This window comes from Cyanistes caeruleus, chromosome 1, assembly GCF_971803275.1.
Source record: "Cyanistes caeruleus chromosome 1, bCyaCae1.hap1.1, whole genome shotgun sequence".
NCBI lineage: Eukaryota > Metazoa > Chordata > Aves > Passeriformes > Paridae > Cyanistes > Cyanistes caeruleus.
This window is the reverse complement of record NC_141701.1, coordinates 136,672,678-136,693,360: the sequence shown is the minus strand read 5'-3', so window position 1 is coordinate 136,693,360 and position 20,683 is coordinate 136,672,678. Positions and strand designations below refer to the sequence as shown.

The 20,683-nt window shown below is 39.4% G+C and overlaps 1 protein-coding gene across 1 annotated transcript; it reads right to left on the bottom strand.

Annotated features, from left to right (window-relative positions):
• Positions 1-4,119: 4,119 nt before the first annotated feature.
• Positions 4,120-18,527, bottom strand: RAB18 (RAB18, member RAS oncogene family). The gene is made up of 7 exons (XM_086861835.1): positions 18,257-18,527; positions 15,638-15,693; positions 10,535-10,596; positions 8,631-8,703; positions 7,005-7,123; positions 6,858-6,924; positions 4,120-5,381 (listed from the first exon to the last, which is right to left on the bottom strand). Exons 1-7 carry the CDS (start codon positions 18,322-18,324, stop codon positions 5,203-5,205), a joined length of 624 nt encoding a protein of 207 aa, XP_086717961.1. The 5' UTR covers positions 18,325-18,527; the 3' UTR covers positions 4,120-5,202.
• Between the last annotated feature and the right edge of the window lie 2,156 nt (positions 18,528-20,683).

The window sequence follows — 20,683 nt, the reverse complement described above, 5'->3', positions numbered from 1 at the left end:
GAGGAGATCCCTTTTAAGGGCCAAAAAGAACCTCAGTAAGGGAAGTTCCAAGTCCTGTCCCAGGGAGGGAATAACCAGAGGCATCAGTACATGCTGTGGCCACCCCAGTAGCTTCACAGAAATGGACTTGTCACTATGGCACTTTGCTGGCTTGTGTTCACTCAGTGTCTGTCAGAACCCCCAGGTCCATTTCTGGGGAAAGCTCAACTCTTCAAAGAATATTCTGAGTTGGAACATACCCAAAAGGTTCATCAAAGTCCAACTCCTGCCCTGCACAGGGCAGGCCCCAAGAGTCACACCATGTACCTGAGAGTATTGTCCAAACACTTCTTGAACTTTATCAAGCTCAGTGCTGTGACCACAGCCCTGGGGGCCTGTTCCAGTGTCCAGCCACAGTCTGGGTGAAGAACCTTTTTCTAATATCCAACCTAAACCTCTCCTGACAAGTTTATACCAGCCCCTCAGGTTCTCTCCATCTTGCTTCCATAAGCATCCTTACTCTCGTTCTGGATGACACCTACCCACAGGCTCAGCATGCATCTATCTTCCTTATATCTAACCTGAACTAAAATAATTATGTCTAAAGCTGGATTTCAAGAGATGATAGGTAATCCCTGATATAAACTGTTTATGCATTTATGTATTTTATTAAATTGTATTAATAAAGTATTGTTAGCTATATTAAATATACTTAGTATACCATGCATTATTATAGTTTCTGTTTTGTGTACCAAATGGATTACACATCATTAAAACTGTCTTCACAGTTTGGGGGCTGCTACTGCTCTTCCCTGAACCCCAGTTCACAGCTTCACTCCTAATCCTAAGTAGCTACATCTGGACCTTCTCATTACTGTTAAAGAACAAGTTCCATGCTGTCAGCATCTGGATAGTTGCATTCCTCAGAAAGTCCAGCCTGACAAGCATTAAGAACTGGGAACCAGGCACTCCAGTCAAAAGGATCCAAGCAGACTTATGACCAGATGCTAGTAAATCCAGAGCTGATGATACACAGAAAACACTAGAATAGAGTTTCCTTCCAATCATGATTTGACACTTCTATTTTAAAACTCTTCTGAGGTTGTTTTAAACTTCTAAAATAAAGAACTAGAGCCCAGAAATTCTAGAGGTTGACTGAGAATTTTGCTATCATTGTACATAAAATGTGCATAGATGTTACAGAAACTGGGAGCATGAGAAAAAGAAATATTTACTCACTGTGACCATTTTCACTCTAACAGAAAGGACCAGATGTTACTCAGGCACAAGGATAAGGACAAAACTTCCACTGCATTATTTCAATCACAGGACATATGCATGCAGTAGTTCGAAAACACATCTTCACAGTTCTTTGCTCATATAAAACTTCATAAATTTTTAATTAAGATGCCACAGGTACTCACAAAGGGTGTAGAAACCAAAAAAAAAAAAAAAAAACAGACTTAGAAGTTTTAATGGAGAGCTTCTCTCTTTTTTTTTTCTCCCACTGCTGGACAGCAGCCAGGAAAAACACCTTATATTTTGCCCCTCAAGGTTCAACTAGGTGTGAAATGTATGTAGTGATTTGTCTGGCAACATGAAAAAGTCCTGCTCATGCCAGTGTTGCTTATTGATGCTTTCATCAATAAGGCATTACTAAGGCATCAGTAAAGCATGCAGGACAGCAAGACACAAACCTGCCACAGGGGCTTTGGGTAGGATGGATGCAGCACCATGACCACTTGCATCAATCCTCCAGTAGCTACATAACAGTAACTTGTATTGATCACAACACAGGCTGCCCAAGTTTTGTAAGGGTTTGAAAACATATCAGTTAAGCCTCAGAACACAGAATGACTGCACCAACTACGGGGCAAAATTAGAGGGGTTATTGTAGCTCGCTATATATCAGGTGTGGTAGTTTGGCTACCACAGAGGTTTTTGACTTTTGGACATAAGATTCTAGGTTTGGCTTCCTGACTGGCTCGCCGCAAATTGGCAAACCTAAACTACTACATCAGGTTACTGGCAAACAAGGGAACTAAGAAGGAATCATACAGTGCAGTTATCACTGTGATACACAATGGCAGCAAGACCACCGTGCCCTGAAGTTCTGCCATGGCTGATGAGGCAGTCACTGTTATTGTCTGGGGACCCACTGAACTCTCATTTTCATTTAGTTAAGACTTACTTTGAGCCAGCTGTTGATCTCATTATTGCAGCAGGAGAACAGGAAAAATGATGCTGTAGTTTGGACAAAAGCCCTACTAGCAGTAAAAATCCCAGCATCTTGAAACCTTCATCAGAAGCCTGCCCCACCTCCCTTTTTAAAACAGCAGCAGAAGAAATACAAGACAAAACCGTAACAACACTTAACAGTATTCTCAAGTGTAAATTTAAGAAGATGCAAGTGCTGTGCCATATTCTTCCAGGCTAGTGTAAAGCCTACAAAAAACACCTGCCAGGCCTGAGTACTAAACTGCTAATCAGTACTTTATTGACTAGAGTAAATGAACTGGAAGCAACTTCAGTTTTAACAGCCTTTCACAATCATGGATTTCTTAGTTACCTCATTGTGGTTTAATGCTTTAGTGTATAAAAATCCCTGCCATGGCAAGGACACGTTTTCATTACTTGATGAAGAGCAAACAGCTCTCTCCATTATCCCTCTGCCACCTACTGAGGTAGGCTGAAGGACCTTTTGCATATACTTCTCTGGATGCAATACACCTACTATTCTATAAATAGGTCTACATCAGTTTTGGGCAGAGCTCAAACTACTAGCTTGTAGTGGTTTCAGATACACTTGTATTACTGTAAAATACAACAGTGCATGTGCACTTAGAGACAACCCGGCCTACAAGGGGGAAAAAAACCTGGGAAGCATGGGAACAGATTTATTTGAAACATGGTAGATCCACAAACCACCCCCCCCATTAAAAAAAAAAAAAGGTGAAAGAATTAAAACGTGTAGCACAGTAACTGTTGCTACATTTTCTTTAACAAATACTGAAAGCACAGGAATGCAGCTTTCCCATGCAGAGCTTCTTGACAGAGCAATGATGAAAAGACGTGACACTCTAGGAAAAACATTCCTCAGAGACATAACATGCTTAAAAGATGAAGACAAAAAAGCTAGTTGCAAGTCAATTAGAAAACATCTACTTAAAAAAAAAAAATCCCTAACTGCTCTCAGTCTCACTAATTATGCTGTTTCAGAATACTTCTCTCCCAGAAATATTTTGCAGTGCAATAAGGAATAAATGACTTAATTCTTTCACAGAACAATACCCACTATTCAGAGCGCGTCCTGCCATTCCCTCCTTCTGACAAAAGCTGTCAGATCTGGCAAAGGCACAAAAAAAGATGAATCCAGGTCCTGTGATAAAAGGCCCTTCTAGGAGAAACTAAAAGTTAAGTCTCTTCTAAGCATAGGGATGCACCCAAACTAGGGTGGAGACAAATACAGAAATAAATTACAAGCATCTGCCAGCATTATGATACTTGCCAAGTATTGCTGACAAAATTAAGTTATTCAGTTTTAATTCACCTACAACTTTCCTCCACTGTGAGTCTACAAAAGCCAAAATTCTTTAACCTCAATGCTAACAAACATGATTTGCTCAGCCCACATACTCTGCATGCAACAGTAATGCAAATCTAAGATTTTAATATCATGTTTATGTAAATTTAATGTTAATTACATTTACATATTTAAATTATGCTACTACATTAACAATACTAGACACAGTATTTAGAAAAAACAACTAGCATGGTTAAGTCTTCAAATTTTGGTAGTTTTCTATCACATATAAAACAGAATAGAAAGCAAAGTTTCCATGTGAGGAAGAAAGTGTATTTAAGCAGCCAAGACCTGTTGCAAAACACAGATCATGTATGCCGACATTTAAACAAAACCTTGCAGTAACAAAAGATGCTGTCCAGTCACTATACTTACAAGAAACTGCCTCATAGTTCATTTACTGACTGCACTATACTGGTTTTTTAAGAAAATCCACACAGAACAGAATCTTTGTCTTGTCCTTTAGAAATAATCTGTACGTATGAAATGACCTTGTTTAAACCATATGAACTAGAAAATATAGAACTCTGCAATAGAAAGAGGTTAAAAAAGTTGAATACTGTGGAAAAAAATTTATTAAGTCTATACAAGTCTTCTGAAACAAACCATTGGCTTTGATACAGTAAATTCAAGTGAATACTCATTGCAATATTATTTTTTCATACAGAGATCAAGAAGCCCTATAGCTTCCCATTTAGTGTCTGTGACAGAAGTTTTATTTCTGAATAAGTAGCTGCACAAAGCAGACGTGATAAGAGATCTCACAGTCACAGTGAGCTACAGTTGAGATAAACTTATATTACAAACATTTCAGAAAATTAGGAATCCATACTGAAGTGTGGCAAATTGATTCACAATGAAAGAACAATAACATCACTCAGACCCCTTGCCAACAATGAAGACTTTCTGCAGCAAGTCAAGAGCAGACCATCATAAAAACCTAGAGTGCAAGAGTACCACAAATTTAGTATATAAATATCACAGGATTAAAACTCCAGTTAAGCCATCAACTGAAGTGATGATTAAAAGGAAAACATGGCATCTCCCAGCTTTGCAAAGGAAGCTTTCAAAGCATCTCTTCAAGAAAGTGCTGATGCCAACTAGGGCTTGTGCCAATTTGTGTTTTAGACTGCACTGCTGAAAGACAAAATTTTTAGCAGATTTGTCTAAGAACTGTATAATCCTGCTGCTTTTAATACCTTAAAAAAAGCATTTACTAGAAGAGATGAAATGTAACATTTATAGCTCATACTGTTTCCAATATCTGTGCACACTATATAGTTCTATAATTTCAACAGAATTTAAAAATAAGACAAAGAGCAGACAATGCAGTATTTGTTAGATGGATTTGTTTAGAATAGTTACACAATTAATGTATACAGTTGTAAAATTTTAGTGCATTTGTTCTTGCACATTATTTATGCTACTTATAAAAACTTGAAGATTGCAAATTGGGCATGCTTACCATAACATTTTCAAACTGGGAAAGCTGCAGAACATTTTTTCTACAAGTGTTCACTGCCATGATACAAAACAAATATGTGCAAACTGCAAGGTCCCTAAAAATAGCATTTAATGACTTTATGTACAGAAAGATGTAACTATCTGTTTAAATATGCAAAGAATAAGCTTCCCAAAGTTTATAACATAGAACAATATCCACCACATGCTCCTCCTCCTCCATATCCTTCTTCCTTGTTTGATAACTTTACGCCTCTGTTTTGGCTTTCACTCTCCCACAGTCCAGGAGTCTGAATGATTTTTTCAACAAGTTCTTCAAAGGCACACTGCACACCATCACATGTTTTTGCACTTGCCTCTAGAGAAGGGACACAGAAAGTCAAATGTTAGCATAACTTCTGGTAACTTGTTTAATATTTCTCTTTCAGTTAAGTTTCAGCCTACAACAGACTTAAAACTTCTACAACCTACTTACATAGCGATGCCAAAATTGGCAACTATGTGGATTTGTCACCACACAGGTAGCACCTCAAAGTATTTTTAATAGAAGAGCTTTCAAGCTGAACTTCACCAGAACATATGGAGACAGCTATAGCTTAGCTTTATTTTTCTGTGGAAAGCACTCCAGTAAGAAAAATTAGGATACTTATCTGAAAAACCTGGTTGCTGTTCTATATTTCAGTTCTGCACATAAATTATAACTCTAGTACCACCAGACCATATAAATCGAGGATCCATACTGCAGGATTCTGGGTGAGACTCCATATTAAAACTCATCTGATAAAAAACAGTAAGGGATCTCATTCCTTTGGTACTTGGCAGAATGCTAGGTAATTTCACTCAGGATCCTTACTTTGGCTAAGAAATCTGCCCACAGGTTATGTTATGAGAACAACAGACACCATCAGAAATTGTTCAGTTCCACAAGGGTTTGCCCAGTTCATCTATGCAGCCATGCACATACTTAACATATGTAGTATGTACATATATATACATATATATTTATGCACATTTATAGTCTAATTTTTATTTCATTTTCATCTTCCATGCACTTAGTAGCTTCTGCCTCAACTTTGAACTCTTATTTCCACATCTGACACTAGCTAAAAAAGAAACACAGCAGGACACTAAACAAAAGTAAGTCTTCAGTCAGAGATAAAAAAGCCTACAAGAATGAATGAGTACATGTCAATGAACTGCTTTGCTCTGGAATAATCCTGTAAAATAATGTCTTCTGATCCTGAGGTGAAACACATCAACAGATGCATAAAGAGTGACTTCAACACCCATTTTTTAATTTATCGTTACATGGCTTTGCATACAAAATCCACTTCATTTTAGAGCAAGATAAGAGCAATATATTTGCTCCAGTCATATCTATGTCATTATTCAATCCCACCCACCACTTTTAAGTTAATTATATACCTACCTATTTTTACATCCCAGTTCTAATACAGATTTCTCTCTCAGGTACCAGCTATTTTGCTATACTGAAGGCTGGCCAATAGCAGCAGTTTTCCCTCTTTCATTTTGCTTCTGTTATTAATTTAGCAAGTCAGCTGGGAAAAGAAATCAAACAAAACCCCAAACCAAGTTTCATCAAGCTACAGATGCCCTTCATCCTCATGAATTTCTACATAATCATCCACAGTTAGAACAGATATGTGGACACGGGCACAATTTTAAAAAACAGGAATACCCATTATCTTTGTGCCCAGTGCAAGTGAGAAATATCATTAATTGGACTGTTCACATTAAGACTCTCAATCCTACAGAAGTGGTACTTTTCCTTATGTAGCAGAAATCAAGATCTCTGCAAATATCTATAACATACCTATGAACAACATGGAATGTTTTCTTGCAAATTTGAGGCCTTCATTTCTGTCAACTTCGCGGTTTTCCTATAATAAAACAAAGCATTAATGATCCTTATTAACAGAATACACCAGCAGATTACTTATGGCAGTTGAATTTGGTTTACCTTATCAATCTTGTTTCCAACTAACATTTGTACTATGTCATTCCTTGTGCAGTATGTTTCCAATTCATTTAACCAGTTATCCAGCTTGACAAAAGTATCTCTTCTTGTGACATCATAAACTGAAAGATATTAGTGATATTATTCCACAATATTTTTTCAAGAATAACAGCTTACATTACAAAAGGAGCAAAAATGATGGCTTTTTGAATCAGAAAATTGAAGGAGTTCTAAGGATTCAAATTTACCTTCTATATGAACAACTGGCAAAAAGTAGGCCATCCACCAGCTCAAATCACTGATGCAGAATAACTCCAAGCTTCAACCACCTATGGTTCTCAGACTAATCCTTGATACATTCTAGTTTACAAGCTAGAGACTATCATTCTCCAAGGAATTCTACACTAACAGATCCTTCATGTAAGATACCTAAAATCACTATACAACAGCTATGCAAAGAGGATGGCACAACCTTCAGTAGTGGAGCTATGAAAGTGGCTTTTTCCTTTGCTTTTTTCCTTTCCTTTTTTCACATCCCATGTACAGACAGGCATAAACAGCTTCTTTCAATCCAATCTGTAACTTGGCTTGGATGGACAACCTTATTTTTTTGGAAGACAGGTAACAGAGGTACTGAATAAAATGGGAGAGCAAATCTCAACAGCAGAACTTTCTATCTCCCAAACAGCACTTGTTTACAGCTGGTAAAACGCCACAGTAAGTGGCAGGTTCAGTGCAACTAAGGGACTTGACACGACATGTGCCAACAGTACCTTCCTATACCAGGAAGATAATGCAACACACAACTTGGGAAACTTATCAGGAGGTCACATGGCAGATGTTATTCCACATTAAACAATTTAACTAGACACAATAGCTTAGCAAGATTCTCTGAAGTCAGAAACAATGTCAAGAAAATTAAATGTACATCCCTTGCTTTAGTCAGCTCCTCACTTCTAGCAGTGAAGCAGAACTTCAGAGCTCAGTGCCTAGCAAACAGGCCTCCATAAACCAAAAAAAAAGCACAAATGAGACTTGCCTGTGAAGCTGAAATTATGTGTTTTGCCTGGGTTTCTCACACACACAGCTTGGTGCTTTCTACATGCCCACCTGGTCTTTTCTAAGTGATTCTGACTGCAACATTCCATCAGTTGGGAAACAAATAACAAAAAACCTCAGCCAGATCCCACACTTTTATATTACTAATATTACTAGTTTATATTACTAATTTCACTAGGAAAAAAGCAACAGGGATAAGAAAAAGCTGTATCACACTGATACAGAGAGACCACACATAGGAGAATATCTGTTTACTCTGCACTTAGTAAGCACAGGCAAAAATAAAAAGCAATAAATAAACAAAATCATGACAGCACAAGGACAACAGCTCCAAGCTATCTGTTCAGATAGCAGTAGCTTTTATTGTCATGCAAAAATCAGAGGTTCTCAAGCCAGTCAGACTGACTACATGAGAAAGAGCTTGAGACACCTAGATGCTTTAATATGAGTTGTTCAACACAAAGATATTTAATATCAATTAGATATTATATAAAGGCCATAGAAGTTTGTGTAACTCCAATGCATGAGAAAGCCATAAATATTTGAACTACCATGCAAAGATATACTTACCCAGGATAACACCTTGTGCACCTCTGTAGTAACTGGGGGTTAATGTTCTGAACCGCTCCTGACCTGCAGTATCCTAATAAATGATTCAGAAAGTTCCATTATTCAGAATTTGAGTAGAATGTAGTTTAGCTTTCAGGTATCCTACTTCTAATAAAGATAAAAAGTAAGATTTAAACTATAGCCCACTAGCAGATTAGCTGAGTTTATTCCATCCCCTGCTGTTTTACTACACATTGAGATTTTATGTAGTCTGTCCTGGGAAACACTGAACTATTAGATGTAGTATGTAACTAGATTATATAACAGTAAAATGGCCATTTCTGCAAATGCATTTGATCTGCAGCTAGTACTGCAGCAACCAGCAAGAAAGCAACATAGCTGAAATGCTAAGATTTTCTAACAAGCATCACAGCCCATGACAACAAAACCAGTTCCTTCACTTCAATCATTTGGTCCAATTAAATTTGATTGCGTATCTAGGTAAATGCACTAACATGCTATAACACAGCAGAAGGAGTAAGTCAGAGGTTTTTCCAGTTTTAAGTAGGGTTTACACCCTAAAATTTAAAGAGTCAATAGCTTTGGAATAAGAAAACCAAGCCCACCAAAATTAGAATGCTGTTTTCTTATCAGAGATTAAATTACAGTGCACACCCATTGAAGACTTTATGCACAGAATATTTAAACAACTTTATTCAATTTACCCAGGTTAGAAATGACACATGAAACACTGTAGATTCCCTGACAAAGAACCTTGGGTAAGCAAACTGGATTTCAACATTCTACAAGCCATTCAGTCAATGTCACACATCTAAAACTGGTTTTGTGTCATGATGCACCTTCACAAGCTTTTTTTTTCCAGTTTACCTCAGGATTACTTCTATTTTCCAAAATGAAAGAAAATAAACTCTAACTTATCATTCCCTGTTCTGCTATCAGTCTGGTTTTCTTCCTGCATGCTGTTTTTATTTTCTGTCAAGCTATTGCATTTACTTTCCTTGTCAAACTCATTTATTTCACTGATGATTAGTGCTGTAACTAAGACCTAAGTTCTGCCTTAGTGAGGTATGAAGCACCCTCCAAGCTACAGAAACACTGCAATACACATTTCACGTTCTACTGCTACTTCCCAAGGAAAAAAAAGTCTGATATCTTGCTTATATGAGAAACAAGTTTTAATCTTGCTTGGCACAAGAAGACACAACTGTGTCTGACTTTACAAAAGTGTGCTTCAAGTCACATAAGTGTGGAGGCCGGTTCACACAATGGAGAGTATTTTTTAAAAGCTTGGAAGTACTGTTTCTTCACTTGCTGCAATGGAAGTTCTACTTTTAACTAGAGCAGAAGTTGAACACACTAAAGCTGTGATTACAAACACTGCCCCTCTCTCCTTGAAATGCATCTGCTACGAACAATTCTGACACTGAGCCTATATAAGCCTTTGTATGATGGCTATGAAGTTAAGACAAAAAATGGGCTTAAAGAGGTAACATGAGCATGCAACTGTAATTCTTAAACTATCAATACACAGCCTCAGTGTTATAGGCAAAATTTTATGAAGAAGTGCACCCTTCTACTGATTTAATACCATTTAATTCCTCCTTTTCTCTACTTCTATCCCAAACAGACCTGGACTTAGTACTGCAGAAGCTCACAGGCAGCAGAACTGCCCTATCAGCCAGTTGTCCCCACAGCTCACAGCACCTGCTGAATGCTGCAGTATTTACCTCCCACTTCTCTAAATCACCTTCATATTAACAGAAGAGGATTCTATACAAACTATATATTATAGAAACCCTATAAAAATTTCTAAAATTATATTCTAAAATATAAAAATTTCTATATATTATAGAAACCTTCATGTGTTGCTAAAGCAACACATGAAGAACTTAGGAGAGACTTACCCATATTGCCAGCTTAGCTTTGTTTCCATCAACTGAAATAGTTTTCACCTTGAAGTCCACACCTAGAGGAGGAAAGATATTTTAGTTCTTCAAACATATTACTGCTATGTTTGAAAAACAAAATAAAGAGAAATGGAAAAAATAAAATCAAACTCAAAAAAACTTTTGCAAAAGCCTAAGGGCCTTTTAAGCCATTGACTCAAAATATTTTATGGAAGTAAGGCAAATACTACATCTATTGTATTGAAGCACATATTCCAGGACAAATTTTCCCCTTTGTAATTCAAATGGATTAACTTTCAACTCATTACTCACAAATGTTCTCCAAACAGACAACAAGGTAATGGTTCTGCTGCTCAGTCATCTACTCCAACATGTAACAAAATTTTTCCCCGTTCATGTGTCCTCCACCCCCAGGAACTAGCAGCCTATCAATTGCTCAAGGACAAGATGCACAAAGCTCAGACCAAGCAGAGCAACATGTTAGTTTCTGCAAATTTAAAGAATATAGTGACACACGTGTGTTTGAAAGGCTCAGCACAGTTATCCATTGTGCTTTAATTTAACACTTAGGTTACAAACAGCAAGTAACTAACTAGAAATACGCTTCAAGTATTTTGGATCAACTTCTACTTCCCACTGGGCAGCAGCTCTAAAATGAAGTAGCAGAATGGAAAGTTGATACTTCTACAAGAACAACTTTCAAGCACAACAGCAACGTTTTTGTACTTGGAATTACAATGTAAATCATCACACTCACTAACAGAAAATGAATTTAACTATTCTAATACAAAATGAGTAGAGCCTCAGGATGAGTGTGCTGCACTTACATTCCTAAATTAATTGCAGATTACATACAAATAAAAACAGCTGCCAAAACACATTCAACTTAAAGTCACAAAGGATATATAGGATGAGTAAAGAAACTGAATATTATAAGCAGATTTAAACTTCAGTTGCCCTGAACTTCAAAAGAGCATTGTTTCAAAAAAGATAAACACATTTTTTATTCCAGTGTTTCACAGCTTCAGTTCATTGAAGTGTTCCCTGAAGTGTCAGGTGTTTTGCAGACAACATTCTGCACTGGAAGAAGCCAGTACCCTCTTTCAAGCAGAACTTTCCCAAAGTACACCAACTTTTGTAGTAACTGAACAGAACTTAGTTTTTTTCAGGTACTAGGACTCCTAGTCCCTAACGTAGCAGTAATATAATGCTCAATATCATGCACCAGAATGGTACATTATTCTGCAGTTATGTTCACAGAAAAGAACAGCCATTATTAACTGTATTTTAAACACCAATTCTTAGAACTTTACCTAGTTCACAGAAGACTGCTATGCTAGCAATTTGACACAATTTGATCCTACAGAACATTCTGTTCTGTCTGCTTTTCAGCACTCAGCAATAACTTTCAGACTAAGAGAATCTCTTTCTTCCACTGTAATTGCATGTTTCTTCCCCTGAACTCCAAAAATCCCCACCTGCAGTTCAGTCATCACGTCCAACAGTCCACAGTGCACTCTTTTAGCCATTAGTCTGGCACCAAAACCTGCAACTGCAGATATTACAAGTCTATTGGATACTTAAAATTCAAATACACCATAATAATTTCAAGAAAGAAAACTTCCTTAAGACAAACATACTATATGCATTCTGAAGCCCCAATATCCTTCTCCCATTGAGTAAACAGATTCAGTATCTTGCGCCTACACAGTTCAGCAATTTGCATTTAATGAAAATGGATATATACACCTTTATGTTAGCCTTGCTGCAGGTTTAAAATTCACTTTAAATTTTGCAAGAGCAATGCAAGTAAAATAAGAAACTAAAATAGCGACTAAACCCTATGCATTAAAATGACTGTTGAAAAGCAAAAATAATAACACACCAAAATACATCCTTTAAAGTGATTGAGGCATGTAAAATAGAATTCTAACAAAGGAGCTAACACATATAAAAGCCAATTAACAAAAAGAAAACTTTTAAATACTTGAGTTTTTGGTTGCCAAGTAGAAAAATTTTAAGGCTCAAAAAAATCTTGTTGAATTGAACAAACAGGGTACTTATACTTCCTAAAACCCCCAGTGAAATACAGACATGTTAGTGCGACAGGTATCAGTTCTGACCTTGCAAGAATGATGTATCTACCCTTGACAGCAGACAGCTGACAGTGCTTTCCAGCATGCCTTGGAAGGCAGCCAGAAACAAGCAGCACTACTAGACCGTACTCCTGTGTGTTAACACTCCCTGCCTCAGCACTACACACTAACATGCTATGGACTTACAGTCTACAAAAAGCAGCTCTGTCACTGATACTGCTCTCACATTCAGGCCAGTAATGCCACACTGTATTTATAGGAAGTGCACAATTAGTTACAGTGTAGTATTTGTGCTGTAGGTAAGTGACAAGATGGACTGCTTAGGAGTTTCAGGATTCCAAATGCAAGGAAAGCTAAAAAGTTAAGAGACATCAGATCTGTGCAATACATCACTTCATTCACAAAATACAGAGTGCACTGAACAATTATCTAGAATCATACGAAGAGCCAAGCAAGTGAAGACAAGCATGAGCTTGTCAACAACAGAAAATACTAGGGTAGATGTAGTCTGGTAAGACTCATGTTATGAAGCCCAACAAACAAGCCAGCCTCAAGAGAATACAAGGACAGGTAATCTGCTCGGTTAAAGAAAACATGTTTAATCCAAATGAAGCTACTAAAGCTGAACTATTTGCCAAAAGCAGCTTATTCTTGGAAGAATATCACAGGATTTTAACTAAGTTCTGAAGAATAACCCACATGAAACAATTGTTCAGAGTTTCTTTTAAATTGCAACCAATATGTGCAATCTATGAAGGTAAAGATGTCTCAACAGGTCATCACAAGGGACCAGTTGTGCTGCTGTCAAGGTTTTCCTCAGTACTGTAGATCTGTATGCAGTTCTTGCTATATCTTAACACTAAACCAACTAAAATTCTCCTCACTTTCTAATCCAAATTAAAAAAATATAGTCATGTTAGCCAGTTCAGTAGTCAGTATGTAGATGACATTGAAAGAAGACATTATTTATAGTCCATTCATTTTGAAAAAGCACCATACTCTTCTGTTTCAACAGGAAAGGCTCTAAATCTTCTGCTTCTGTCCTTCTGACCCCTAACTCAAAAAAAAATAGTGTTTAATTAGCACAAAAAGAACTCTGAGCCAAGACTCACAGAAAGTGTTTTGAAATTTCTCCATCTTGTAAGTACCCGAAATTGGCATCTAGGGTCTGTGTTCACACAGCACGATAGTTACCTCTAGGAACTCACTCCAACTGTTTTATCTATATGAACAATAAATCATGCCCTGAATTTAAAGCTGACATTTTGCTTCTTAGAAATACATTCACCAGAAAAGTGGCAATGCCACTGGACAGTAGTTTAAAAAGAAAAACAAGAAAACATGTAATAACCTAGATTCTGCCCTCTTTTAGTTAAGTGGTCAAAAAAATGAACCCGCTATCCCCTAGGAGTGCCCCACACACCATGCTGGGGTCATGGCAGCTCTGCTGCACAGCACTACCTAAAATATAAGCTAGATTGGCCTAACAGGGTGATCTACACCAGCATTTGCTCAGACTAGTCAGTCTCTATAAACAGACTTTTCCTACCAAATGATTACATTCATTCCAGATTAGTATATTTGTTTCAGAACTATATCTGAAGTAATGCTTACATGGAGCACTCCTCCTCATCCACATCAGAAATAGAGCTGAGTAGGATCTGCCAGCAATAAACCTTGAATTGTTGCTATTTAACAACCAGTGATTATCCACCACACATGCTGTTGCGCATTTTGACAAACCCGAAGAATTACTTCAGGAAATAATTCCTTTGTTTCTCAAACAGTACACTTATGCCAATTCTTGGCACAGAAAAAATCAGCAGAATGAAAAAAAAGAAACCCCACCATTAAAAACAAATAAAAAGCCCTCAAACAATAAAGATGCCCACTCAGAGACTGAACTACTCTTTTGATATCCAAAACATCATGAAAGCTGAAGTAGCTAGTCTGCTAATGTTCTGGCTTGCATGGTTGACATATCAAGAAAGTAACAGGACCTGAAGTACATACAGTGCCAAAATTATTAGATTAGAATTCAAGATTGCCATCTTCACCATGTGATCTATTTCATTCCTGTTTCCATCCACACCATCCTCCCTCATAAACTGAGGTGCGGCTACTTGCACAACTTCATTTTTTATACACAATGGAATGAACAAAAATAGGCCATGTTCCTTCCCTTGGCTTCTCAGTGCTTTATATGAAATAGTATTCCTGAATCTTATTAACATTAATGAAAAAAAAAATCTATTTATTTATTTCTTAATAAATCAGACAGAGCTGGTTTTGCTTACCAACAGCTGAACTCAAAAAAAAACAAACTTGTATAAGCTCTTAGACAGAACGGTTCCTACAGAGAAAGTAAAAAATGCAACTGAAGTGATGGCATGAAAAAGTATCTCTATTTTCCACAATTTCAATTACTTTGGCAGAGAGTTGCATCACACTCTTAGAAGTTCCATTTTGCTTCCTTTGAGAACCAATCTCCTTAGTGTAGCCTGGATTCTGGGTCACTCTCCCCCAGCACAACTGACCCATGCTGGTAGGTATAATACCAGCACAGCAATGACACGTCACTGTCTTTTTCCCCAGCAGCTCTAGATTCTTGGCTCTCTTCCACTTTTCTCAGGAGTCTAGCTGCCAAGGAACTGATTGCTAAGTAGAAGAAAAAGAGCCACATTGTAATTTCCTCCCTACAGAGGAAAGGCAGAAGCCATGCAGAGACCAGTGCACTCAAGTATTGCCAGAAGTTGGAAGAGTTAACAGTACCTGCAGATAGCTACCAAGTATCATATTACACAGACACAAGGCCTGGACAGCAATATTACTAGGCAAAAACCTGACAGCTATCTTGCACAAATAAATCAGTGGGACAGTAGTAGTGCTTACAGGAAGGCAAACACGTCTGAACTTCACTATATGTTAGACAAGTCTGAACAAACCACAATTTTACACCGAAAATGTTATCTGCTTTTCTAAGGTAGTATCAGCACACACTTACCAATCGTTGCTGCAAGTTCTGGGTCAAATGTATCATCTGTGAACCGCAGCAGAAGGCTGATAGGGAAAAAGGAAAAATAAGAGATACTATTATTGCAGCATATCCATACCTTGCTGGAAGACTATAAATTACAAATTTGAAAGGAACAGCAAGATCACATAGTGAAATAAACTCACATCTGAAGAAGAGAAAATGTAAAAAAAAAAAAAAAAAAGTCCATGGAAACAATACAGCAGATGTGCTATGCTACCTGAGCCCGTATTTCTTCTCTGCATGTATTACCAAGAATATCTCTTTGAAAACAAAGTACCACACAAGTTGTCAAATCAGTGGCCTGAACAGTCATGTGAGCTGCTTTGCAAAACATTTTACTTCAACCTTATTCTATTTTTCTTTTTTCAGAATTCAGTACAAAAGTTTTGTATTTTTTGTTTTGTTTCAATATTGCTTCACACAGTACTTCTGTAAGCTTGAGAAATAAATTCCAAGTCAGTTTTTCATCCCAGAAATAAATCCTTGAACTGGGCACACAGGGGAACAGCAAGGACAACACCCATCAGAAATAAAGACACAGAAGCTGAAGAGCAGAAATAGCTCCTCTGTGTTTTCTGATTTTGTATTTCTTTTGTATATAATGACTCATGCACACAACCTTTCTCCCTATCTTGATGAATGTGTTTGCTACCAATAGAAAAAGTTACAACTAAGATTTAACAGCACATCACACCTTAGCACTTCAGGGTCCCTCAAAGAAGTGGCCCATATAGCCACCGGTGTCAAATGTAAATATTTTTGTGAGAGACAAAGGTTCTGAGCATGCAGTTTCTAAAAATCAACAGTCTTATGCATCTGTGGCAAGTGCATGTGGCAGGCAGCTGTTTGCTATGACCACAGCTTCTACTCATTTCCAGGATAGAGAAACAAAACAAAGCCTTATTTACTTTTTGGTCCTCCCCACCACCCTGTTCTTTTCTTCTCTTTTTGCATGTGAATTTAGAAGTCAAGTGCTTTTTAGCATTTGGACAGAGTCCTGCATTGACAAAAACAGTGACCACTGAAATGCCTTTATTTCAATGAGGATGAGTGACAACTCCAAGTTAATCACAGACCAACGTTTCTTCTCTCCTTACTCCAAAACCTTAATAACCAAATGGTAGTTTATGGTATTATCAAAGAATAATTTAAAAATAGTAATTTTTAAAAAAATCACTGCACACAGGTTTTACCAGTACCTTCAGATGGTTGTATAGGGATGCTATTTAAGAGCAGCTATTTTTAGTTACAACCAATACTAGTTTCATTCAGAACAGAGATATTATGGAACCCTTATACTGCTACAAGAATAAAACCATAATTTTACCACTACTACAGTTAGCCCAGCCAACTTCTATCTTTTTTTCTTATGTAGCTATAATCCTCTACAAAGCACAGCACCCTCATAGGAACCATGTTTAAGACAGCATTTGTTCAGAAGTCAGGACTTCAACCACTTACTCCACCATGCTAATACCTGTTCAACATCTGAACTTTCTTAGTCAACCAATAGGTAAGAGACACAGATTTAGGAACAATTAAGTTCCTGTACATGAACAACTGCACTATTCTCGTTTAACAGCATTTTTGTTCCCACATAATGTCTCTTTTACCAAGCTTTCTGATGTAAAGAAACATGTATATAAATAGGTATGCAAAACCACTGTGTGCTTTATCTGCCCCAGGAAAAATTCTTCCATATGGCCACTCATATATATGAGATGACCTCAACTAAAAGAAATTTGCTCAGATCATGTCTGTCACTAGGGGCCAACTGTACTAATTATCACTTCAGTAGCAAACTCAAATGAGTAACTGAAAGACTTTTAACAAATCTGGGCGGTTTTTTTCCTAATTAGCAACTTGTATGTAATTTAGGTTCATGACAGAGGACACATTATTGGCATAAAAATATCAAATATAAAATTAGATTATGTATCCCACACCTTTCAGAAAGATCTATGTTACTATCAAAAGAAGTTTTAAAAAAACGAAAACAAAAAACCCCACATAAATGAAATCCCAGCTCCTTAGAGCTGGGAGATACAGCTTAGCCAAAGCCATGAATACGGCAGGAAAGAAGAAATGCAGCTCAAAGTACTTGATAAAGCCTGTAATTAGCAAAAAAAAACAACTGTTAGAACTACTTTACTGCGTCCCCGTGCTCTCCCGCACACACCCAATGCTGGGTCACTTGTGACTCTGCATATAGGTATTACAGACTACACATTAACCCCAAAGCGCCACGGAGATGTACAAGGGCACCTATTTCCCCACGACGCAACGCTGCCCCGGGCACAGGGCGGCCCGGGTGACCCTGGGCAGCCCGGCAGAACCCCCGCTTCATCTGTTTGCAGCTGAGCCTGGCAGACACCAGCTCGGGGCCGGCGGCTGCGGGAGGCTGTGGAGGAGGGGGGGAACCTCTCGCCCGCCGGAGGGCTGGCCAGGAAGGGGCGAGGGAGCTCCCCCCGCGGGCCCGGCCCTGCGGGGCGCAGGCCGCGCCCAGACGGCGTTGTCCGACAAGGAGCCTAGGCCGAAACCGGCCGACCAGGAGAGGCTGTGGAGGGCTGGCGGGCGCCCCCTCACCTGGACTTGCCGACGCCGCTCTCGCCGATGATGAGGATCTTCAGGGTGGTCAACACGTCCTCGTCCATCCCGGCAGCGCCCCCGGATCGACCCCGACCGCCCGACGCTCCGTGCGCAGCTGCGGCGGCGGCGCTGCGCCTGCGCGGGGCCTCCCGCGGTTTGTTTACAGCGGGCGGGGCGCGCCTGCGCGGCGCCCGCGGCGGGGGGAGCGCGGCGCGCCCCGGCTGTGAGCTGAGGGGAGCGGGGCGGCCGGCGGAGTTTGCAGCCGCTGTCGGTGTCAGAATCCAGGGCCCTGGGAGAAAAGAGGCTAGATAGAATGGCAGCGGGCTATTAGACATTGGAATGGGCTGCCCGGGGAGGTGGTGGAGTCCCCGCCCCTGGAGGTGTTTAAGGAAAGACTGGACGTGGCGCGCGGTGCTACGGTGTGGGATCGGTCATCGGTTGGACTCGATGAGCTCAGAGGTCTTTTCAAAGCTCACTGATTCTGTGGTTGTTTGCGGCACGCTAAGGCAGCCGGCCAGCGCCCGGTGCGGGAGCAGAGCCAGCTGCGGCCTCCCGCGGGGAGCAGCTGGTCCGGAGCCTGCCATCGAAACATGGGCTCGTCTGGGGACAAACCAACACTGGCGGCCAGTGGTACGTGGCACCACGTGCTTTTCTACCAGCATCTTACATTCTCTATTAAAAGCCAAAAAAGTTTCGGTTTTTTTTAAAACCAATTCCTATGAGAAGGTCTCTTTGTAACCAAGTCAGCTAACCTGCTATTATGGCTTGAAACCTACCTCAGGCCATGTGTAAACAAGTGCAACTCTTCTAAAATTAACAGAGCATATGTCAGATGTGAGCCTGAGTTTCCTCAACCAGTGCTGTAGTCCTTGGCTCAGCTGGGCAGCCCCCGGGCAGGCCAGAGACTGACTTCATCAAATATAAACAAGTTCAGGCTCTTCCATAATCACATCAGTCAGTCACACAACCAGTCACTCTAAAAGAAGAGATCAGGCCATGTCAGCAGTTTGCACAAGATAGGTGCACTTGTGAGGCCATCGTGGTCTCTGTCAGAAGGATGGCTGCAGAGGGCACAGCTCTCCAGTAGAGTCCTGACTGCCCTCACCTGAGTTCCAGGGTCAGTACAGAAACTGTTCTTTTGTGTTTTTGTGGTAAACCTCTCTGTTGCCTGGCTTCTTCCACTTTCAGGATCTGGTCTCCTGACTCTTTTACCTCAGAAAAACGTGTCCCAGGATGTGTACAATAACAGCAATTAACCAATTAAACTGTGGAAACATATTCTATAATTAAATGTGCAAACGCCTGGCTGTGTTTACAATTTACAACAGCACTGTGCCTGTTTGTAATGAATAGTCTAAAATTTGTTGAAGGTGTGACAGTTTTTGTAGTTTGGATTGTGCTTCGCAGTCATGCAAGAAAGCAGAATGTCTGTACCCTCTAGTTTTTGTTGAAGTGTACAGGAACTGCAGGGTCTTAGCATGGATCAGGATGAGGAATTGAATTTGGAAAGAGCAGAGTATTCCACTAAGGCTACTGAATCTCTTGAAGTCAGAGAGTATTTGTATTCTGGGATTTGGTTTTTTTTCCCACTGCAGCCATAGAATTAAACTATTCAGTGTGGCTATTAGTCCTGACTGCAGAAACAGCAATGGGTCAAGGGAGCTAAGCTGCCAGCACTGCTTTGTTTTGCATGAGCTCTGAAATTTATGATGGGAGAGTGTCCCCTTAATTACCTGGCTGTCCTATCTCTCTCTACCATCACAAGTGAAAACAGGCCTTGAAACGTATAGGTTTTCTTTAGGCTGTCTAGGTACACACAAGTCTCAGGAGCGTGCAAGGTCTCTAGGTGTCAAAGTCCTTAATTCATTGACACTCTCAAAGATTTTCTCAGGCCAGTCATGCACAGTGTGCAGCAGAAGCTGAGAAGCTCAGCCACTTCAGAGAGAAGTTGAGTGCAATCCACTGCTGCAAAGACTAATCCTGCTGTCCCATTTCCACATTGTGAGGCTGACCCATATGTTGTTGTGGCAGTGAGTCAGGAGTTATGATTCACAGTGAAACAAGCCTGATTGCTAAACTCACCAGTCCCTCCCAGCCGAGATGACACAAATACACACGCTCATTCTTTTTTTGCTGCTTCATGAAGTAATTTGCAGGGTTGGTAAAACTGGCACTATATGTGTCATATTAAGGGAGATTCCTTTTCTGTGTGACATCCTTAAACACACTCAGCACATTTATATGATTTCACATTCAATGAATAAAAGCAAGAAGTGAAAGTGCTGAAGCAGCCCCAGAACTCTGGGCTGGGTTCCTCTGGAGACCACACTGCAGTGTAAATGATTCTGCTATATTTGGCCACTCCTTTTCTAAAGAATTCAGCCTCTTTTTATGAAAAAAACTACATAATAATCTCTCTCTCCC